Genomic DNA, 25,185 nt, shown 5'->3' with positions numbered 1-25,185 from the left:
CAGCCACTCTGCTCTCTCAGTAATCTTGAAGATTTTACAGGTCAAGTGGCACCAACCTGACTCGATTCTACCTACTTTCTGGCTTTGGTGATTACTTTCATTAGTGCCAGAGCTCTTATATTGATGTGTTAAGCCCATTTACCCAAAACAAAAAATCCAAAATCAGTTCACAAACTCACAGACGCTCTGCTCTCTCAGTAACCTCGAATATTTCAGTGGTAGAGCAGCACCAACCTGACACGATTCAACGAACTTTCTGACTTTGGTGATTAGCCTACTTTTATTAATGCCAGGGATCTTACAGTAATGCATTAACCCCATTTAGCCAGGGAAAAAAAAAAAAAAAAAAAAAATCCAAAATCAGTTCACAAGCTCACAGCTGCTCTGCTCTCTCAGTAGCCTCAAAGAGTTTGGAGGTAGAGTGGCACCAACCTGACTTAATTCAACCAACTATCTGGCTTTAGTGATTACTTTTATTAGTGCCAGGGATCTTATACTGATGTATTAAGCCCATTTAGCCAGGAAAAAAAAAAAAAAAAAATCCAGAATCAGCCAGCATAGAGAGGTGTGTTCCCCCTCCCCCCAGCACGGTATGGGTTAAGCTAATTTATTTAGCTTACGAGAAGTATCCCCATGCAGTAAAGGTTAGAACAAATCTCAATAACCCCCCTAGCCCCATCACAACATGATTTTAGGCCACTACACTCCACAAACACTCTTCTTACAGACCTTACACAGACAGTTTTTGATGGCATGAATTCAGCTAGGCCACCACACAGAACACTCCTAGTCACACTAGACATTAGCAAGGCTTTTGACGCCATCCCCCACCACAACCTCACAAACAAAATAATCAACACAGACATGCACAATAACACAAAAGGATGGCTGGCAAACTATTTAGCAGGCAGATGTGCACATGTAGCATTTGCCGGTCAGTCTTCGAACATAAGAAATTTCACAAATGGCGTCCCCCAAGGATCTGTTTTGTCCATTACTCTCTTTAACCTATACATGCAAGACATACCCACACCCCACACACCACAAATACACATAGCCTCCTATGCAGATGACATAACACATACATGTACAACCAAAGTGCAAACACAGCCACACACATCCTCCAACCTTACCTCAACACACTACACAAATGGTTCACCACAAACAGGCTCAAAATAGCCCCACCCAAATCTACAGTAACCCTTCTCACAAACTGGACAGCAAAACACAGTCACATTCCACACCTCACCATAAACAACACTCCCCTACCACACACACACACACACACTCAAAATCCTTGGTGTAACATATATCAATGTCATTTAAACAACACATCACAAACATTAAAGATAAATTAGCACCAAGACTCAACGCCTTGAGGTCGCTTGCCTATACAACATTTGGACACAACAAAGAAACCACCACCACAGTACAGTGCTCGTCAGAAGTATGGAACGCCCTGCGTCCCTCCTGAGAAACAAACCTTTCAACATTGAAAAAACATATAAATAATGCATTTTATTTACCTTTAGTGCTTCGTAGGGTAGCCTTTACGTTTCTTCACGGACCTGAGACGTCTTGGAAGTGAAAGGGCGAGGCTCCTGAGGTGCTGGAGCGGTATTTTGTCCCAGGAGTCACGAATGGCGGCTTCCAGCTTAGGCAGAGAGCTCACGTCCTTCCCTTGGAGACTCTTCTTTACGAGGTACCAGAGGTTTTCTATCGGGTTGAGGTCTGGGCTATTTCCTGGCCAGTCTGTCATGAATGATACCTCGCAGTCACGAAGCCAATTGGTGACCGATTTGGCCTTGTGAGCAGGTGCACCGTCCTGCTGAAACACTCGTGCACCTGTTAGCTCGAAGGAGTCTGGTAAATGATCACACAGAAGCTCCAGGTAAACATCCTGATTCACTCTGAGGTTCTTGGGAAGTACAACAAGCTTCCCCAAACCCTTCCCTGAGAAACAACCCCATACCATGAGTGAATCAGGATGTTTAACTGTGCTTTCTACATACCGTGGGTCAAGTGGGTCACTACCTTTGCGTGCTCCTCTGTTACAGGTAACACTAAACGTTGCCTCATCAGACCACAACACTGACAACCATTGCTCCTCACCCCAGTTTAGATATTTATTAGCAAAGGCAAGCCTACGAATTCTCTGGCTGCTAGAGAGAAGAGGCTTTTTCACAGGCCTGTGACTTGTGTAACCAAGCTCATGCACCCTACGAGACACTGTTCTCACTGACACCTCACCAAACACTTCTGGGTTGCTTTCCTTAATTTTCCTTGCACTCACACGAGGATTAAACTCCACTGAACGTTTTAAAACATTAACAGACCTTGGGGAAGTTTTCCTAGGCCTACCAGACCTCGGTTTCTTTGTGGGAACTTCACCACTGTTTTCCTCCCGAAACCGCGCACACCAACGACGCACTGTCGATCATGCCACACCAACCAATTCTTTAATTTCCTTTGTCTGGTGGCCTGCCTCCTTTAGAGCAATGATCTGGGATATGATATCACTCGATAGTTCACGGGTAGGTGCCATAACAAAGTTTTAAAGGCCAAAACACTGCGGGACACTCAGTAAAAAAATGGCGCAATTTGAGAGGGACACTCGCCGGAGTTCCTCTCTCTCAGGCAGCCCGTGGGCGACTGAGGCGGGAACCAACCAGCGTGTCGGAAGGCCTCAGGCTACCGTGACGTCATGCTCGGAGCTCAAACTTGTGGCTCAATTCTTACCCCCAAAAATGGGTGATTCTATTTGGGCCATAAGTATTGCGCGCCCGGCGGACAACGCTGAATACTTCTGACGAGTACTGTATACAAACAATATATATGCTCAGTGATGAATTATGCAAACCCTGCTTGGGCTTCCAACCTCACTAAAATACACTACAACACTCTACAGACCATACAGAACAAGGCCTTACAAATAATCACAGGCTACCCAGCTACTACACCCACAGACCACTTACACCAAGAAACCAAAGTCCTGAAAGTCAAGGATCATTTAGACACGAAAGGCACACATATTCTCGCCACAGCCTCCGCAAACCCACACCATCCACTACACTACGTGACAGCACATCCACACACATACCAAGGAACATCAAAACAACACCTAGCACACAATATCATACACAAATACTGTCATCTCTTCCCCCTCAGACCAGCTTCAAGAAGTATATCCATATTCAAATCACTCTCCGCTCCATTCAGTCACTCAAGACAACATACAGCTGCAAGCACAGCCTCCTGATATCCACCCTTCTGAATCCTGTGTTCCACCTAGCCAGGCTGAGATGTGGGCATCATCCAGCTCTCTTGAGTTATCAGAAGAGGCTGGATGACTCATTGCTGATGCCTGTCCAGGATGCAACACAGCACTTCATACTATTGTGCACATTATGGACGACTGCATTGCACACAATCACCTGCACCAACAACACAACATACATTCCTTGAGAGCTCTGTGGGAAAGCCCGGTCTCGGCCGTGGCCTTCCTTAGGGACTCAGGGCTGTTCAGCCAGACTGCCTAGGGAACGACTACTATTACTGTTACTACTACCACCCCTTCAGTTTAGGGACGTCCTTTCAGTCTTGTTGTAGCTATTGCCTGATGAATTTTTTTTTCATCCTACATAAGGTGGCAAAATGAGTGAGACTGACCTTGATTTTATGTGTGTGTTGCAAGAGATGACACCACTCCTCCTCCCCACTACAGCATTGACCCTGTTGCTCCAGAGACACCAGCTGCCCTACCAGTGCCTCTCCCTCACACACCACCTGCACCACATCACCAACCTGCAATGACCATCTCATTTTAACATATTATCCCCTTCACCCTAATTGTGAAAGTTGTGCTTTACTCTTGCTAGTACCAGAAAATCATACTCAACTTTAGGAGGAATACTGAGGACTGAAGTGATTACAGAAGTCTATAACTACCCATTTAATATGAATAGTCCCTCTTAAGCTCAAAAAAAGTTGTCTGAAAATACTGGTAGGAAGAATATGATATAACCTAAACAATGCATTTTGGCTGAAGGGTTTAACTGTAGGCTTCATCATTTTCATGACCAACATCACAACACTAATTCTTATTTTCTTTTATTCTGTTCATAAAGGCTCTTATTTCACACTTAAAAATGGGATCAGTAGGATTCAGAGGAGTGAAGTGGAAAGAATGAAAGAATCCAGCATCTTCAGTTTTATGTCTGTTTTCGATGCAATACGAGTCAGACAGGTTCACCTGAGTGCACTCCTTCTGCATAACCAACATAAGCTCTCTAGTAATACCTCTAGATCTGAGGTCAACATGTATTACTTCATACCAATTCCCATATCTTCCTCACTCTACATCTTTATCAATGGTCCTATAGCTCTACTATTTACCGGGTAATTCTACACTTCCTCACCCAGTTCCTCTAGTCTGTATTCTCAACATGCCTAAACGATCTCAGTTTCCTCATTTCCACTTTCTCTCTGATGCTTTCCACTCCAAGCCATCTTCTCAGTACTTCCAAGGATGTGCCATCAACTAGTTTTATTCCACATACCCAGTGGATCATATCTCAAGGTTGTGTCATTTCAGTCTCACTGTATCCTCCTCTTTTATACACCATGCTTCATTGCCATACAATATGGCACTTCAAACACAGGCTTTCATCTACAGTACTATGTCCCCTTGCAATGAAAGTCTGCTTGGCATCACCCTTTCCACTGATGACATCACCAAAGCAGGTAAATGAGAACTAAAAATAATGTGGCCAATGATAAGGGTCAAACTTCCATTCATTCATCACTGAACCTTTTGACCCCTTCAGTATCATGGCATTTTTATTTTGGTCACCACCACAATTTTATTCAATACTCTATTGGAAACAGTAGTATGCATGACTATTCAAGAGAAAGTAAGAATGAAAGAATAGGATGGATGAGGACTTGAGAAGAAATTTGAGTGCAAGGTGGAGGGAATGCAAGAAACTGTTTTGCAAGGAGGCCAAGAAGGTAAGAGAGAGTGATATGGGATGTAACAGAAGAGTGAAAGATAAATAAGGGCAGAATGTAGGTGGAAAAGGGAGGAAAATTAGTTGATAGAGAGAACATCCTAAAGAACTGCTGATATAGAAAAATATAGATAGGAAGCAGAGGCATGGAGGAAATTGTGAGAGGGAAGGGACAGTTATATGTTTAGAAGAAGAGAGGGATGAAAAGATTTAGTAAGAGAAAGTAAGGAAAGAGTGCATAGGAAGTTGGAAGGAATTTGAGTGTAAAGTAGAGGGAATGTAAGAAAATGTTCTTGAAAGAGGTAAAGAGAGACACGACGATAAAGATATCAGTTGGGGAGTAAAAGTTAAAAATGGTAGACTGCTAGTGGAGAAGGGAGAAAAAGTGAACAGATGAAGAGAACACTTTAAGGAAATGTTAAATGTAGAGAATGAAAGTAACGCGAGTATAAGTGGCTGGGGAATGACCGGGAGAAGGAGGGAGGTGAGAAGAAAGGAAGGGATCAGTAGGATGGAAGTAGTGGTAGCAATGAAGACAGTCAAAATGGAGAAAGTCCCAGGAATTGATGAAGTGTGTGGTAAAATGATGAAGCATGTGGGAGAGATAATACCAAACTGGATATGAATGATGTGCAGATTGACCTGGGAGGTAGGTAGAGTCCCAGAGGATTGGAAGTCAGGTATAATTATTCCCCTGTACAAAGGAAAAGGGGAAAAAGAAGTGTGGTAATCATAGGGGTATTTGTCTTGTAAGTGTAATAGGAAAGGTATATGGCAGGATACTTATTGACAGAACAGAGGAATTAGTTGGGGAAGAACTGAGAAGTTTTAGGAAGGGAAGAGGTTATGTTGATCAGATATTCATCCTTAGGTCTTTTGTGGAAAAGTTTCTAGAGAAGGGAAAGAAGTTGGATGTGGTCTTCATGGATTTGGCAAAAGCATATGACAGAGTGGACAGACAAGGGATGTAGAAAATATTAAGAACATGTGGAGTAAATGGGAAGTTGATGCATGCCATGAAGAGGGTGCTAAGGCTGCAGTGTGTGTGTGGATCATGAAGTGAGTGAATATTTCTGTCTGAATGCTGGATTTAAAGAGAGCTGTGTCACGTGTCCATGGTTGTTCAGTTTGTATATGGATGGGGTTATAAAAGATACAAGGTAGGGCAGTGGATGTTGGAGCAGCCCTAATGAGAGTGCGCAGTGTTTGGAAACTTCCTGTTCCATTGTTTGCAGATGATACTGTGCTGATAAGTGAATACGAAGGGGAACTGCAAGGCCTGCTGAATGAGTCTAAGGGTGTGTGTAAGAAACAGAATTTAAAGGTGAATGTAGGGAAGGGTATAGTTATGGCAGTCGAGAGAAATGAAGTCACCAAACGTACAGTAAGGCTGGATGATGAGGAAATGGAATGTGTGAGTGCATTTAAGTACCTCGGTAGTGTGGTGAGTAAGGACAGAAGTTTGGGGGATGACGTGCTTGAAAAGGTACAACAAGGAAGAAAGGTTGCTTGTTTTCTGAAAGCAGTGATAAGAAATAGGGAAGTGAGCTTGGAAGTAAAATGGTCACTGCATGATAGTACTGTATTGTGATACCAACGCTAACATATGGAAGTGAAGCTTGGACCTTGCTGGAAGGACACAAGTCAAGAGTAAGTGCAGTGGAAATGAGTTAAGAAAGGAGGATGTGGAGTTACATGGAAGGCAGACTGACAAATGAGGAAGTGAATGAGCACTGTGGCATGGATGTGGATGTGATAAAATGTGTTAGGAGAAATACACTGAGGTGGTTTGGCCATGTGGAGGGGATGGACAGCAAGAGACTAATGAGGAGAGTGTACTGTATATGGGTGAGGGGGAGGAAGAAGGGGAGAGGGAGGGGGAGGCCAAGGATGAGATGGAGGGATGGAAGGGAGAGGTATATGACAGAAGGGGGTATGAGCTGGAGGGAGGGCAGTGAAATGGCGAGGGACAGGGTGATATGGAAGCAATTTGTTTGTGGCCACTCTTTACGGGATTAAGGCGTCTGGGAATAGATAGACAAATACAGAAAATGAAAGTAACAGAAATATATATGGTATGCGAATGGCTGGGAGAAGAGAGAAAAAAAGGAAGGAACAGATTACAGAAGCAATGAAGACAGTCCAAATGCGGAAAGCCCCAGGAATTAAAGTGTGTGGTGAAATGTTGAAAAATGGGGAAGAAGTACTCAAAAAATATGGAAGATGTGCAGATGGGCCTGGGAGGAGGGGATAGTCCTGGAGGATTGGAAGTCTGGTACAGCAAACCCTTGCTATAATGAACCCCAATATAGCAGATATTGAATTTAACAAATGCCATGATGCACACCCAACTTTAACTGACTAACAAACAATGTCCATTAAAACTTTAACTGACTAACAAACAATGTCCATTAAATGGGGTGCCATGGGTCACATGTGTTTCCTACCCTTTTGCTCCAACCTGGCCTGAAACTGCCCTCGCCACATTGTGACTGCTGAAGTGCAGTAAGAGATTGTGGTGTACAGTAATAATGCTATGACAAGGATGTGAAATAAGTTGCAAAAGGGCAAAATAATGGACCAAGTTAGTGTAAAATGAGTATACAGTAGCTTACAGTTTTAGTACTAATTATACAATTGCACTCATTTGTTTTCTAACATGTGCTTGAAATCCCACCTCATGTGGGAGGGGGGGACCTCAGATATAACGGATTATCGTCTTTAACAGACCTCGTTTTCCCACAATTACAGTAGTCCATTATAGCAAAGATCTACTGTACAAATGTTCCCTTATATAAAAATTAAGTGAAAGGGGAGTGTATGCCAATCATTGGGGTATTTATCTTCTCAATGTAATAGAAAAAGTAGTGTATATAGTAGGCAACTTATCGACAGACTTTGGGTAATAACCAAGGAATTACTTGGGGAAGAACAAGAGGCTTGTAGGAAAGGAAGAGGAATCACAGATCAGATATTCAATTCTATGATGTCTAGTGGAAAAGTACCCAGAGAATGAAAAGCTGTATACTGCCCTCATGGCTCATGAGAATGTAAAATGAAAGAGTGGATAGACAGGGAAAGTGGAAAGTACAAAAAAATATTAGGAGTATACAGGAAGTTGCTGAATGCTGTGAACAATACGTATAAGGGTGTTAGGGCTGCACTGTATCTGATTAGTGAATTAAGTGAGTTCTTTGATCTGAGAATTGGACTGAAGCAGGGGTGTGTGTTTTCATGGTTGTTCAGTTTGTAAATGGATGGAATTATAAAAGAAATAGCTACTATGTAGGGCAGTGGATGTTGGAGTGTCTCTAATGAGAGATGGTAGGGTGTGGAAAGTTCCTGTATTGTTGTTTGATGATGATACTGTATTGTTACGTGTAGATGACAGTGATCTGCAAGGCTTAGTAAATGGGTTTGGATGGGCATGAAGGAAATGGAATCTAAGAGAGAATGTAGATAGGAGTAAAGTTATGGTCTATGAGAGAAATTAAGTGCGACTGGATGGTGAACGAATGGAGAGTAAGTGCTTTCAAGCCCTATGGCAGTGTGACAAGTATAGATGGAAGTCTAGAGGAGGAAGTGCTTGAAAGGGTACAACATGGCAGAAAAGTTACTGATTCGCTGAGCAATAATATGGAATAAGGGAGTTAAAAAAAAAAAAAAAAAAAAAAAAAAAAAAATGTATTGTGATCCCCACTCGAACATTATGGAAGGTAAACTTAGACCCTGCTGGAAGGACACAAGTCAAGGGTGAGAGCAGCGGAGCCGAGTTATGAGAGGAGCATGTAGAGTCACATGGAAAGAGGAACATTCAAATAAGCAAGAAAAGCAGCATTGTGGTGCTGGTGTGGATGTGATTGAAAGTGTTAAAAGAAACACTCCGAGATGGTTTGGCCATGTGGAATCAATAGAAAATGAGAAACTGACTAGAAGAGTGTAGGCTATGTGAATTAGGTGGAGTGGGAGAAGACGAAGGGAAGATCTATGATGAGATGGAAGGATGGAGTGGAGAGATATATCAAGCATTGGGTGTGTGAGTTGGAGAAGGGAGGGAGGGGGAGCCATCAAGTGGCAGAGGACAGAGTGACATGAAGGCAGTTTGTTTGTGGTCACCCCTTATGAGATCAAGGTGTTTACCAATAGACAGATATACAGCACAGAACTACTCAACATGCAGCTATCATTGACAGATTATGATATAAACAAACCAAAATTCAGTATACAAAAGTACAGGCAGAAAACTCAGTATATAAAAGTACAGCCAGAAAATTGAAGATAAAAGTACACCACACTGGTTTTATATGCAATACTGTTATAAAACACACCTTCATTGCTGTCTTCTCTGAAACAAAAGTGTCCTGCAAAGACTGTCGCTTCAAAATCCTTTCTTCAAATTCTCTCAACCATTTCTCATCAGTGCCTTCTTGTGGCTGCTTCGACAGGTCCTGGCATGCCTGAGGTTCAACAGAGATGGGGAGGTGTGGCATCATCACTGATGGGTTAGGCATCTCACGCTGGCACTGAGGTTTATACTTTATGCCATGGTCATGCACATCCCAGGGAGGACCATGACTATCATTTTGGTGTCTCATAGGGTGGGGCTGCTGGGAGGTGTCAGCAGCTTTCATGTTCCTGGGGCCTGGAAAAGCTGAGGATGGAGGCCTGGAGAATGGTGGCATCATCCTAATGTTCTGTATTGTGGGATCTGGATGGGACTGAGGACAGCTCAACACAGAAGGCTCTGCAGGTAAGAGGTGCTGACTGAAAACATAAGATGGATTGTTTGGGACATTTGGAACTCCTGAAGCTGTCTGAGATGCCTGGAATCTCACAGGAGCAAGAGAATCTCTTCCTTCAAACTGCTGATGGTGGCTATGATGATCCTGAACTCTATCAACTGCTGAGTTGATAGAATGCTGTTCTGGTGGAGGCCTCAGCCAACCCTTTCCACTGCCAGCTGGCCCCTGCATTTTGCGCTTGACTTGGTTACTGAAAAAGATCCGAAATGTTTTGCAAATTACAGTACTTTATGTGGGAAGGTAGTCATGTAATGGGGGTATCCTACAGCAGCCTACATTAAGAATTACTGCAAAACCAATACAGATGACAACAGACACCCCATGCTTCCCCTTCAATGCGTCATGTCAAAATGGAAATTAAGTGCAAACTTCACTACGTACACTACTGTATCAATCTTGGGGGTAGATCAGCTAGCTACAGTACAAAATTAAATAACTGACAGTTCACAGACAACTATGGTATTTTGTAAACTAATATATTATGTTAGCTCTTCTTCAAACACTATTTTGAAGACATCATTTCTCTGTTGTTAATACCAGTTATCATTCTTCAGTCACATTTCCCTTTGCTTAGTAATACATATGACATCTTTAAATATTCCAGCAGATCTAATTACATTAATCAGGTCTGGTCTTAGCATTAAGGTAAGTACAGTAAAGTACACAAACTCAGCATACAGTATGTCTATGAAGGTACGGTATTTGTTAAAACTCAATCCTACTGGTGCTGTAGCAGCATCTCTGGCATGTGACTGAGGATGCATGAATAGGCCTATATGGGGTGACTGCAAAATCCTCTTCCTTTAAAATGACCCAGTTCTCCCATTAGGTATGAGAATTTGCTGGTTTCTTGATAAGTAGTCACTAAAAAAAAAAAAAAAAAAAAAAAAAAAAAAAAAAAATTGACAGAATTCACAGTTCTATTAACCAGTGACAACTTCCTTGAGAAATGCATTAATTTTTCAGATACAGCTTTCCCCTTGCCCATCAACACAGAGCCCCTGCAAAAGTGAGAAGGACTTTGGAGATCAAGGAAAATGTGGCAGCTACACTATTAAAAGGCAACTGAACAAAATGAACAAAATATATGAAATTACAAAAATAAATGGGGAAACCAAGTCAAATTTTACCCAAACTTGGTTAAAAGATTTCAATATTTTAAAAGTACAGTGATCCCCTGGTTATCATACATAACTGGCACCGAACATGGTGCTTGATAACAGAATCGTGTGATAACGAAGACACAGAACCTATGGGATTTATCCAAATTGGTCCCGGGTATCCCAAGTGCGAGCCCAATTTTCCTCTGTACGACAATATAGATCCATTAAAGTATCAGAAAGACACATAGGCATGGTCAGTTAATGGAAACTGAAGGTGGGGGCACAGCAACGTTGGGTCTGGTTAGTACTTGGATGGGTGACCGCCTGGGAACACCAGATGCTGTTGGCATCCCTACGTGCCAAGTGGGGTTGGTGGAGGATTAGTGCCCCTCCCTGTAAAACAATTAACTCTAAGCCCTTGGCCACCCCGTTTGGGATACATGGCGTCTGGCAATGAATGAATGAACATACCACAGAAAGACCTGAAATGGGTTTGAGGTAAGGGGTTCCGAAACTAGTGGTGGAGAGTTAGTGGTCTTCACCACCTGAGATTAACTCAAGTAGGGTCTCAACTTTGAATCCCATAAAGCCATCTGAAACCACAGACTCCACTATTATCTGTAGCAGAAACCAACTCAGGTGCACAAAAACTGCTGGAGTGCAGTTTTCACCTTGCAGTAATAGCTACGGTAACTAAAACCGATATAACCAAGTGCTTGATAACCAAGGGATCAATACAATGTGAATAACTAGGAAACTTGAGCAAAACTATGACAAAACTCATTTAAGATGGTCATGTGAGAACTAAAGAATGGTCAGTCAATAACTGATGGATTCCAGGGTTAAGGTCAAAGAATGCCCAGGTCAGAGCCAAAGGATACCAAAGTTAAGATCAAAGGATGTTGTTGTCATGTCAGGTATGGTTTCTGTGATTCACATTCATATCCATTTCAATGTTACCATGGTTAGGGGTAAAGGATCCCCAGGTAAGGGCTGAAAGACACCAGGGTTAAGAAGTGACATTTTCTAACAAATTATATAAGGTTCATCATCATCATCATCCGGATCTCCTTTCCCACCCTAGGGCAGGGTGAGGAGTAGCAACATCCAGACAGCCTAATTTTGCCCAGTTCAAAGGGCCATGCTTCCATTCACTCATCATCCATGCCCACAGAATCCTGGCTCCATCAGACAGGCCAAAAAAATTTCACCACATTCTGTAGCTTCAAATATACCTAGCAGTATCTGACTGCGTCAATTCAAACGCTGTCACGCTAAAAAAGTGATGCCAAATCCCTGGTTATGAGCTTCTCTGCACAAAGTTCATCCAGCCAGCTCGGTCTTGTCAGTCCCTTAGCCTCAATTACTTACACACTCATCCACCATATCCCTCCACCTTCTTCTTGGCCTACCTCGCCTCCTCCCTCCTTCAAATTCGCTCAGATACTGTATACCTTTTTCACCACTCTATTGTCATCCATTCTCTCACATGATCATACCATCTCAGTGCACTCTCTTCGATTCTGGTGTCCACAGACTTCCTCACTCCTCATCTTTCACGAATCACATTATTCTGTATCCTATCCACTCTCTGTACTCCACATACAATCCTATGCAGTCCCATCTCCACAGCTCTTCCTCTTGACTTTTCATTTGCATGCCACATCACAATCTCACATCCATACATTAAAGCTGGCACTAACACTCCTCCATACAGGTGCAGCTGCAACACTCAAGCCTCTGTCTGTACAGCCTTCATAGCACCAGGCACTTTCCTTGCTTGTGTCACTGTACTTTCCACTTCTCTTGCACATTTTCCTCTCTTTTCTATCACTGTACCCAGGTATTAGAACTCTCTCACCGATTCCAGTGTCTCTCCTTTCACTGTAACATCAAACTAGGAGTTACCTTCTCTCTCAATAACCATTACTTTACTCTTTTCTATTTTTACTCTCAAGGCACGATGCACACAGACATCAGCAAAACTCTGCACTAGTCTACTCAGCTCTTGTCCGGTATTTACAAGTAGCACTGCACCATCAGCATACAACAAAATTGAGACATTCCACCTGTCACCATTCATTACCAATGGCATCCCTCTCTCCATTTCTCGTGTTTTTACTTCTCTCATCACCCCATCCACATATGTAATGAACAACCATGGAGACATCACACAACCTTGTCACACGGCCACATTGATCATGAACAAATCACTTAGAAGCCCATTACCTTTACACATGCCTCACTACCATCATAAAAACTCTTGACGGCACCAAGCAGCTGACCATCTACACTGTACATGCACAAAACCTTCTACAATCCTTCTCTGTCTACTTTGTCAGATGCTTTCTCCAGATCCATAAATGCCATAAACACCTTATAGTCCTCACACACCTTCTCCACTATCTGTCTAACTGCAAATATTTGATCCACCCATCCTCTGCCACTCCTAAAGCCACCCTGTTTGTCACTCACAAGGACTTCTGATATCTCTCTTACTTTCTCTATAATAGCTAATTCTTTCACATACCTTCCCTTTCACACTCAATAGACTTACCCCATGACAATTCTTGCACTCACTTTGCTCACCTTTATTTTTGTAATGGGGTACAATCACTGCCTTTTTCCACTCTACTGGCACAGTTTCACTCATCCATGCCTTCTTACATATCTCCAACAAGCACTTCATTCCACTCTCTCCACTACACTTAATCATCTCTGCATACACTTTATCAACCCCAGCTGCCTTCCCATTTTTCAACTGCTTCACAAAGTTCTTCACCTCTGCGAGTGCTATGTTTCCTGGCAAGGCATTTCTTCTCTGTACACCCCCAAAACTAATCATATTAACAGTCGCTTTTCTCTCTATATTCCCATTCGTCAGACTTTCAAAATTTCTTTTTATCTGGCCCTTACTTCATCCCCATGGGTTAGCTAATAATCTACCAGTTATGGTACATCCTTCAAATTTTCACATTTCTTTCCACCATCACTTCTACATTTTCTCACCTCTTTCCAGAATAACTTCCTATTTTCAGAGTAATTTGCATTCATTTTTCTTCCTAGATCATCATTTACCATACCTCCTCATTTTTCCTCTTCATTAGTTTCTTTCCATGCTACCTGATCTCAATACATTCATTTCTTATTTCAGCTGAACTCTTGTGCTGTATCCACTCTAGCCACTTCCTCTTTTCCTCCACTGCTCTCTTAACCCCTTCATCCCACCATACTGTACCTTTCTTCTTTGTTGTTGGTCTTGCCACACCACACACTGCTTTAGCATTCCTAGCTAAGCAATCCCTATATACATTCCACAAGCTGTCCAGATCCTCTTCTTTCAAATTCACTGATTGTAACTTCTCCCCTAATCTGGCCCTGTATTCATCTGCCATTTCTTTGATCCTCAATTCTTGACTTCTAGTCTCTCTCCCTTGGTCCACTTCACTCCTCTCAGCTTGATCTTGCATACCACAATCATATGATCTGACAAACCTCCCCATCTTCCTCTCACTGCCCTGGTATCAGCAACACTACCCAACATCAATTTCTCTACAAGCTTGTAATCAATCAGGCTCCTATCAACATGATCTCCATTCCCTCTATACCAAATATATTTATGTGCATCTTTGTGTTTAAAATAAGAATTACAAAGGCAGAACCTTCTTTCCAGACACATATCCTTCAGTTGCTTCCCATTATCATTCTATCCTGGTACTCCATTATTATCCATTATATCATTCACAGGGCCAGTACCTACTCTACCATTCATATCACCCACAACAATCACTTTATAACTCTTGGGCATTTCTCCTACTACTACATCCAGCTCATCCCAAAACCTGTCTTTCTCTGTCTCACTGCCATCATCACATGGTGCATACACTATAGTCACATCTACTTTCACGTTCTCGAACTTGATATACATACTGTTCATCTCGAGCTGACACATTTGTAATCTCTCATTCCACTCTGCCACACTTCATTCATCAACAAAGCAACTCTTCCTTGCCTATTCATGCCTGACCTTAGACATTTTACACCCTCACACTCCTCCACTTCACACCCTTTCATCTTAGTTTCACACAATGCCATCATAGCATATCTCACACACTTGAACACTTTCATCATTTTCACCCTCTTACTCTCCTCATTCACACCTCTAACATTCCACATTGACATGCGAATCTGCCCATTTGGTTGGGGTCCTGGGCAGGTATTTGGCCCTCCGCGGCTCTCCAAAATGTTTGCCATAATTTAGTGATTTAGACAGGGGTATCTGGGGGACGTTTAGCCAGCCAGAAACCCCTGTTACATCTGCACTATTATGTTAAATCTGCATTATCTGTATTTTCATCAACACCCCTTTCAGAGATGTTACAGTTAGAATTGAAGTATGGTATAGTTAGGGCCACAGAATACCAAGATTAATGAGGACAAATGCCATGTCTAACAGCTGCAAGATATACAGGTCAGGAGTGAAAGGTTCTCCTATCTGATTACAGCAATTTGGCTATGGTACTAGTCAGGCTAGTTCTGGTTGCATTAGATTAAGGTGGGTTAGGCTTTGGGCAAAATCTAGCTAACAGTTTCTATACCTGTATTCTTCTTATTATTATTTATTTATTATTTTTTTAACCAAGAAACTGTACTTTATATTCACTGCCGAGCCTAGCCAACTTAGGCTAACCTGGCTGTTTATAAAATTTCTCTTCCCTGACAATACCAACACTTCCTATCTCACCTCCAATGTAAGCTGATTTCCAATTTTTTTAGTTTCCTTAATATCAAATATCTTATTGACCATGATTCACCACTTTTTAACCCTGGATTTTTTCTGATGTTCAAAGCCTTTCTCAATTCTGCAAGCTTTAATACTGATGGGCATAGAGGAGTCCTGTATCTCTGCAACTATATTTGTCAGAGTGACTGACTGACTGCTACACCTAATCCTCACAGTAAAACAGTAAAGATTATGGTTGTTGTACCTCAGTGTAATTAAATAAATATACAGACCCAACAGATCAAACTCCATGCACGAAACTATTATCACACTTAAAGAAATGAAACAACCTTAAAAACCATGGTAAATATTAAAATACGTTAAAAATAGTTAAGCGAACTACTTAAATCCATTACAATTTCTCGAGAAGGCGTCTCCACAAAGAAGGATGCCTCCTCCAGACTCCAACATAATACATCACCTAAAGCACCAGGTAATAGCACCCAAACAGGACGCAATGGCAAAGATCCTCCTGACTAAGTCACTCACCCAACAAGTTCTACCAGTCCAGAACATATTTAAGGGGACTGTGGGAGGCAATCATCACATCAGGGAGGAGTCCCTGCCTTCCCATTTCCCCAAGAATTTTATTATCACTAACTGAAAGAACAGTACGGTATAAGCTTTAAACAAACTGCAGAAGAGCTCCCATTAACAAAAAGGTATATTTCACGTATGATACTAAAATTCTGTGAAATAAGTATTTGTGCTATTATAAGTACGAGCACCAAGTTAAGTTTATTGACACTGGCACTGGCATCTTGCAGAGGGCAATAAGTTGACTGACTCAAAACCCAAACGTCCTCAAATCGTATTGGTTAGTTAGTTAGGTTGTGAGATCCGCTTAGGTTGTCAGGTTAGGTTAGAGTGTCAGTTCAGGCTAGGTTAGGTCATCAATTTAGGTTAGGTTAGATCGTCAGTTTAGGTCATCAGGTTAAGCTAGGTTAGACCATCAGTTTAGATTAGGTTAGATCGTCAGTTTAGGTTAGGTTAGGTCATCAGTTTAGGCTAAGTTGTCATATTAGGTTAGTACTAACAACACAATGTGCTATATTCATAATGGGGCCGACTCAGTCTGAAAGCTTGATATGGCCGACTATCATTTGCCATGGTTGCAAGTAAAACTAATGGTAATCCTTAAGGAGACATACGACCACCTCTTAGGAAAAAGAAAATGTAAGCAACGTTGGGTCTGGTTGGTACTTGGATGGGTGACCGCCTGGGAACACCAGATGCTGTTGGCATCCCTACATGTCAAGTGGGGTTGGTGGAGGATTAGTGCCCCTCCCTGTAAAACAATTAACTCTAAGCCCTTGGCCACCCTGTTTGGGATACATGGCATCTGGCAATGATGATGATAGTTTCACCCCAAACCACAATTACAAGATTTTGATTCTTTTTTTTTTTTGGGGGGGGGCCATATTTTAGAAATTCTAAGACATTTTTCTATGGCATTATTATCGCAAATTATTTTTATTTTACTCTTGAAGATACCCTAACCTAACCTTCAAGAGTAAAATAAAAATAATTTGCGATGAAAATGCCATAAGTGCTTTATAATTGTCAAAAATACCGAGGAAAAAAAAAATCAAATGTCGTCTTAGTGTTTTTGGCAGAAATTATAACACCCCAAAAATTATTACCTACATTTGATGTCCGTGGCAATGTTGGCATTGAAGTGGTTTTGGCGTTGGAGGCTTTACAATGAAATGACTATTATTCAATTATTTTTTTAAAGGAGAACTCAAGTGCTTTATCAAGAGTGAAGAGCATCAAAAACAAGGAAAATATGTTTGCATGTAACAGAGTTAGGTTAGGTTAGCATAAAATACGTTAATTAGGTTAGGATAGATAGTTTCGGGTTGTTACAAAAGCTTGGGCAGGTTTGGATAAATAGGCAGGGATAAGGGTAATTTTGTTCAAAAAATGGCGGTCTACGATAGCGTCTGTAGCTTTGTGCACCACAAGGTGGCCATAACGCTAAACACCGGTTTTTTAATGCTCTTCACCACTTTTGACTGTTATCGACACATTGAAACAACCACAAAACACTCAAAGAATCCCATCGCTACGAAATACCGAATCGGCACTTTTAATTGGAAAATATTTACCATATGTTGTTAAAGGTACAGAGTGCTTATAGGTTCATACGCACCTGTTTATAAAATCGTGTTAAAATATTGTTTAATTTTAAAAATCAGCATTCGGCGAGAAAAGTTGGCGTGTTTCGCCTAAAGTCCAAATATATGTATTGACAGGCATATTTTAACCTATAGAGAAATTACCCGTGCTTATTTTCTAATATGAAAATCTGAGGATTGATTACTTACGGGTTAAACGACTGAGCTCTACAGTATGAAGAGGTTTTCTCATTGTTACCGGGTAACTTATGTAGCCGCCGCCAGGGTAGCGCTGGTGTAGCAGCAGCCATGTTACACCACGGCTGATGCCCGCGTTTTTGTACTGAGCTGCTCGGTGGGTTTTTGAAAGCAGCTGATGATTCCGGAAAAAACAGTGCCATGGTCCACTGTGTAGCTTACGGATACAAAAATGGGCACAGGAATTCATCGAAGTGTTATGCAGCGTGTTCTGTGTCCCGACTTCTCGGGTCCAGTCACGGTGCAACGGGTCAGCACTAGCAAGGAAGGGAAACACAAACACCACGAGTGAACGAATTCACCAATATATTAATAGAGAAACACTCAATATTCTATGACCAGAGTCGAAATTACACAATGCCTTACACTGATACTGGTCTGAATCTCTGTCCACCTAGTTCAGCATCTTTGTCTCACATCTGGGTTATTTCCTCACAGTATCACAGGCAGTATTTCGCCAATATAGATAATACATCAATACAGAGAGGTTTACATACATCACAACCCAGTATACCCACAGGGACAGCTCTTAAGCCTAGATGCTCGGGTGAATAGACGGGTCCTAGCTAATACATCATCTCCGAGTGACATGTACAGCAGTCCCTAGTTAACTTAGCCTCTATATACGCGTCACACAGGTCGAGAATATACCGTAGGTCACACTGGGGGGAAGTGGGGGGGGGGCCAGGGGCTTACTGAGGATAGGAAGGGTTTCTCTCTGCGGGGCGGGGCGGGGCCGGGGACATGGAGGAGAGGGGGAGGATCCAGTACTGAGATATTGCTGTGTTACGTGAGTGATACGGTCCTGTCCGAAGGGGGAGGGATCTCAACCCGGGGCTGGGGTTATACACTCCACACGTAATTCACAGGGGCTCGACTCGTCAGCAAGATGGGGGGGAGGGGTGCCGCGTATAGGGATAGGGGAGAGGAACACAGAACGGTTCACTGGTAGTTCACTGAAAAGGGGAAGGGGAGTTCACAACACTGGGGAGGTGTCTAATACGAGACCTGTCACTCACAGTTCTGAAGGAGAGGAGACCACGGCCCACGAGGGAGAGGGCCTATGCAGGGAGCTCCAGGTGGCGGCCAGGCGTGGGAGGCGGGCCGTCCGGGGAGCTGTGCAGAACAGTGGGGCCCATGGAGTTGCCACTAGCCCGGGAGTAATGGGGCGGCTTTCTCGCCGCATCGGCCCTGCAGAAGACAGGGCTCTAAGGACTGGGCCCGAAGAGGGCCAGTCAGGCGGTACGTCGTTGGCCCTTGGTCTTCTTTGGAGTTCGGGACAGGGCCTGGTGGAGGCCTGGCCCGAGGGTCGGCCGGGAGGAGGGTGCCGCTGAGGTAGGGTGGCCCGTACCCAGGTCCGGGGCGGCCGTCAGGGGAGAACTGCAGCCGCTTGCGTCGGGGAAGGCCCTTCGGTCTCGACGAGCACCTGGGAAGGCCCGCTGGCTCTGGGGACTGCGGTCTCTGCTGCAAGAGGAGGCCGACAGGGTAGGTTTGCGTCCTCTGGTCCAGGTGGAGCCAGTCAGTGTCTGGTGTGTCCCGGGTTGCAGGGACTGGATTCCGGGCCACGGGGGCGCCTCGTTTGGTCTGGACTCAGGTGGGGAGCCTGTAAGGGGAGAGACTCCAGCCTTCCAAGCAGAGAGCTGGAAAGAGCAGCACCTTGCTCTAACACCAGGATGGTGGGGCGAGCCAGAGGTGACTCCTTTCGTCAGGCAGCCCCGTCGGGCACTGCCTGTGCTCTTACGTGGATCAGGGGTGTGGGGACACTCCTGTTGTAGGGATAGGGCCTCCTGCCCTGGAGACGTCGGGAGGAAGAGGTCGGACGTACACTCTCGGGTTTCGCCACAGCTCCGACAGAGCTTGCCCTCCCTTCGTCGGGTTGTGGTTACCTGTCCCGGGGACGTCAGGAGGAAGAGGTCGGACATACTCTCTCGGCTTTCGCCACAGCTCCGAGGGGGCGTGCCCTCCTTCCGTGTGGGAAGGTCTTGTCTCTGTAACGTCGGGAGGAAGAGGTCGGACGTACTCTCTCGGTTTTCGCCACAGCTCCGACGGAGCGTACCCTCCTTCAGTCTACAGTAGGCAGAGGAATAGCAACCCTAGAGGCTCCTTCTGAGTCCTCAGTTAGGTGTGGAGCTGATCCAGAAGACTCGGCGTCCGAGTGTGTGCCGAGTGTGTGCCTTGCCACTGCAAGTCCCACCCCGATTCTGGCGAGCATTTCCTCTGCTGGAGAGTAGTGTACTTTTTCCGTACACTGCCGGGTGGTCTGGCTGCGTGGAAGAGGGTCGCCGGGTCGCGAGGGAGACGTGCCGTTGTTGCCTGGACATCTACCCAGGTAATTCAGCCCCTCCGTTGTCTCCTTGTGGGGTGGGTGTCACCCCCCTCACTCTCTCCTCCTGGGGTAGTGGTGTCGGGGTCATCGTGCCGCACTGTATTTCAGAGAGATGGCGTTACATTTCACAAGAAATATATATTGCTGCTAATTCTGTAACATTACTGCCCTCTGGGGTGGGGCGGGAAGATTCTTCCCTAGTATCCCAGCACGAATGACGCCAGTAAAATGGGCCCATTTGTAATGCTGATTATATTGTATCACCGGTATTCACCAGTGTAATACCTTAATGTATTTCTTACCTGTTGTGGGTATTGATCAACTCACCCATGGATATACACGTGGTACTCGACTTAATATAGTGGATGGTAAATATTTATGAAAAGAATGAATTGTGGTAGCGTTTGTAGTTTTTGGCCGAGTTTAGATTTAGTCGGTACCTCAGGTGGTTGTCGTTCCCTCAGCGAAGGAATCTTGAATTGGAAGGGGAGTGAATTTGGCTTGAGGACATAAATTCCTTGATCAGGTATACTAATAAAGAAAAGAAAATGCTATATACTCTACTTTAATAATTGTTAATTTCCACAAAAACATTTTTCTATTACATGACCCTTTTTAGTATGAGAGAAGATTATAAATGTTACTAAGGCTTTTGGGTGATCATTCCTCTAACATTATTACCAGACGAAACAATTTGATACACGCGAGGTATGGAGTTGTTGTACTCTACTTTCTTTTTTGGCCGTTACTCTTGGGCTCAACATTGGCCTCAAGACAGGGACACTTTTACGGATATGATTTGTCTGTTCGGGCTGGCATAGCCTCGAATCAATAAGAATGATTATTTGTATTCATCTTTCACCCATATAAGGTATTCTCCTCATATAATTTTCTCGGTTCTCACCTCAAATCAGTATTGTTTTTCACGTTTCACCATCGACAATGTTATATAATCACTAGAAATACATAATCTCTCGGGCCTGTCTAGCCTCGAGGAATAATTAAAAAAAGAAATACAATCACTTAGAACACCTCAATCACTCGGGCTTATTTAGCCTCGAGGTACAACTTAAATATCACATTATTGTTCACAATCAGTAAGTTCCCTTCCACGCTCCTGATTATAATTTTTCTAATAAACTAATTTTAAAGAAAGAGAACAGTTGATGAATTTGAATTTTCCTTTCCGTTACAGAACATATCACTTCTATACTTCTATTCCTTATCTACAAAAAAAAGAATTCACTTGATAGAATCATTGATAACACATCAAATTCCTTCGGTTTGTAATAATAACTCGTGAGTGCTGTAAGTGTAAGTGTAAAAGTCTATGGGCAATACTTGGGAATAATGGTGTGCTCACACGGTCGTCGCCGCCGGTGTCTGGGGACTAAACGAACGTCTGTTACACACGATGTCTGGGCAGCAAGTCACTACGTTAAACTCTCAACAATATTACTTCTCATAGTTCATAATAAGTAAGGATTAAACAAAGAAAAAGAGGGGGAGGAAGAAGAAATGTGGACGACTCACCTAAACGAACGTCTGTTACACACGATGTCTGGGCAGCAAGTCACTACGTTAAACTCTCAACAATATTACTTCTCATAGTTCATAATAAGTAAGGATTAAACAAAGAAAAAGAGGGGGAGGAAGAAGAAATGTGGACGACTCACCTAAACGAACGTCTGTTACACACGATGTCTGGGCAGCAAGTGGGGTATGTCGGGCACTAAGGACGCCACTGCTCAAGTCAAATGAGGTGGTGTTTTTGAAATATAGGGGGTTTCAATTCTCTTTACAATTTATTTAGCAGTGTACTCATGACGCCAGGACTTTTGATTGAATTGGGGAAAATTTGGGATTTATCCTTACTTAAATTAGATACTGATTCTATCACTACTTCAATTTGAATCTGAGAGCAGCTCATGCCATCTAGTGACGGCCAAGATAAACGGGACTTTAAATCCTCACAAATGACATTATTTAGGCCCTTTTGGACTGCTAATCTTACATACTTGTGTTCTAGCAGCTTCATTAGCAAGCATTTCACAACTAGGTTACGGAAAGAATTGTATATTCATCATTACTCTGTTTAACGTTTAAACTCGGCGCCCAACAACGACAAGAAAAGTTGGCGCATCTGTCTGTTATTCGTTACTCTACGAGACGGGGAATTCCCATAGCTCAACATCTACAATTACATCACCCACTGCATAGATACAGAGGTACATACATATAAAAAATAGAGTTAGCCCTACAGTAATTAATATATGAATTACTACTTAGGGTAGGAACTTATAAACTAATATTCAGGTTACACCCTATCTAACTTAAAATTACAGTACTACTAAACACATACATGAATATCAAATGTGTGGCACTACACGGCTCCCACGTTCGGAAAACAAATTTTACCCAAGTCAATTTTCTATGACATGTGCATGGATGGAATGTTGTTACTCTGATAACTGCTATAAACATTTTGAATTGGAATACTTTTCCCCACAATCGGTGGCACCTGTCGGTCCACATTAAACACCTGATGCGTACCTCGGAAGGTCGCTTACTCACTACATTAGGAGGTATGATCACTCCTTACTCGAGATGTTATGAGGGAATTTATGCCCCAGTCAGCCTCAGGTTTTGGAAGATAGCTTGTCACTCACCTGAGCTCGACAGGGTCTCTCGAGAGTGAGATCACCACGGGAGGCGCGTCCTTACACTCCACTCACAATCACATTCACTCAGTCCTTTCGTTTCCAGCTTTCCCCCCGCAAGAGGTGAGCGCTCATTCTGTCCTGAAGACTCCACTACCTCACAAACCGTGCTAACTGTAAGGTGAGGGGATCAGCTGCTCCCCTCGAAGTAAGGCACTTCCCTGTTCCAACAGGAACTCTTCACTCTTTTCCTTTTTACACCCTCTCCTCGGGGATGAGTCCACCCGGAACATAACTTTAAGCAGTTATGTTTCACAACATTCGTCACATGCACTTATCCACTTTTCTAACACTCCTCTATGAGTCTCCGAGGGGCAATCCTCACTCGCGGTGGTAATCGCTCATCCTCGGGCTCCGGGGCGAGCTCCCGCTGCAGCGGTTCTAAGAGCCATTCCTCGGTACCGTAATATGGTTTTACCTTTTCAGCAGCCCTTTGTATTTTTTTCCACTAAATACATTTTCAATGATATAAACACTTCCATCTAGCAGTACTTCAATCACTTTGTACGGGCCGTCCCATTTGGCATTCAGTTTTCTACAGGTACCCGGCTGTATGGTCTCTTTTTTCGCCCACACTAAGCTATTGACTTCAACCTTCTGTGCTTTCCTCCGCCTATTGGCCACCTCTCGGTATCGCCTCGTCATTCGTTGGGTCGTATCCTTTATGAGAGTGTGTGCTATCGCCAGGTCGTCCTCCTCTGCATCCACAGAAGGCAATAAGGTACCAATGAGGCGAGGGGGATGGCGTGAGAAGAAGGCATAATAAGGTTGTTGTCCCGTGCTCGAGTGCACCGCTTGATTTATAACGGTTTGACACGATTGAAGCAGCTGAGGCCAACGTAAGGGATGTCCATTGCAGAGAGACGCTAGGATGCTTTTCATTGTCCGATGCATCCTTTCAGTGGTAGAGTTTCCCTGGGGATGATAAGGGGTAACGTAGAACAAGTCCACCTGGTTCCTCCGGCAGAACTTCTTGAACTCTCCACTCGTGAACTCTCCGCCGTTGTCCAGCACGATACCTCGTGGCGTCCCAAAGTCGGTGAAGTATTGCCCAAGACAGTGTATGATGTGTTGTGTATGTTTATCCCTGATGGCATAATATTTGACGAACCTACTATAATGATCTATCACAGTAAGGACATAGCGGTAACCCTGAGATCCAGCAACCATATCAGTCAAGTCAATCCCGATACGTTCCAATGGTTTACTTACAGGCGGGAAACCTTTCCAAGGTTGCTGTAACCCAGTTTCACCTTTGAATCTTTGACAAGTGGGACATTGTTTCACATACTCGCATACATCTACCTTTAGATTTGGCCAATAGAATAGTTCTTCGGCTTTCTTAATAGTTTTCTTCTGACCTAGATGTCCTGAGGTTTCGTGTGCGTGTTTGATTGCTTCTCTACTGATGGACTTAGGAATCACCAAACAATATTGGATGCTACCATCACTGGTTTCACGGGCAAAATATAATAGTTCATCAATCAATGCGAACTGGCTCAACATAGCTTTCGGTAGTCTTTTAGCAGGGAGCTTCTCACTACGCAAGTACTTAACTAACTCATCCCACATGGGTTCTTCTCGTTGCTTAGCTCTCATCTCGTCTCTACTAAATCCAAGCCAGTTGGTTTCTGATTGGTGGAATATCACTCTGACAGGTCTAGATAGTTGATCAGCGACTACATTATATTTACCCTTGACATACTGCACGTTGTAGTCGTACTCACGCATCTCGAGAATCCATCTGTTCATACGTGGGGATTTGGTTTTTCGCTTAAATATACTAGTAAGCGGTTGATGATCTGTCAAGATAGTAAAATGAGAACCCCACAAGTAATGGTGATAGTTACGGCATGTGAGAACAACTGCCAATGCTTCTTTGTCTGTTGCGGAATATTTTCTCTCGCAAGGATTGAGCTTTTTGGAAAAGTAACCAATTGGCAAGTTGGAGTTGTCTGGTTGGATCTGACTCAATACGCCACCAATATGAGTGTTGCTCGCGTCGGTGGTTACAATGAATGGTCGAGTCACGTTGGCTCTTACCAATACTGGCGCATTCACTAA

The 25,185-nt window shown here is 43.4% G+C and overlaps 1 protein-coding gene across 1 annotated transcript in view; it reads right to left on the bottom strand.

Annotated features, from left to right (window-relative positions):
• Positions 1 to 19,261, bottom strand: part of LOC145400197 (uncharacterized) — a 44,032-nt gene extending 24,771 nt beyond the window's left edge. The window contains exons 1-3 of the mRNA XM_080272712.1: positions 19,095 to 19,261; positions 9,338 to 10,001; positions 3,670 to 3,804 (exon numbers count right to left, since the gene is read on the bottom strand). Coding sequence (XP_080128838.1) covers positions 3,670 to 3,804; positions 9,338 to 10,001; positions 19,095 to 19,261 — 966 coding nt within the window. The remainder of the gene's footprint in view (positions 1 to 3,669; positions 3,805 to 9,337; positions 10,002 to 19,094) is intronic.
• Between the last annotated feature and the right edge of the window lie 5,924 nt (positions 19,262 to 25,185).

Source organism: Coenobita brevimanus, chromosome 51, assembly GCF_032717465.1.
Source record: "Coenobita brevimanus isolate Jiangsu-jjx chromosome 51, ASM3271746v2, whole genome shotgun sequence".
Taxonomy (NCBI): Eukaryota; Metazoa; Arthropoda; class Malacostraca; order Decapoda; family Coenobitidae; genus Coenobita; species Coenobita brevimanus.
The sequence above is the reverse complement of the archived record's forward strand: the minus strand, read 5'-3'. Positions and strand labels throughout refer to the sequence as shown.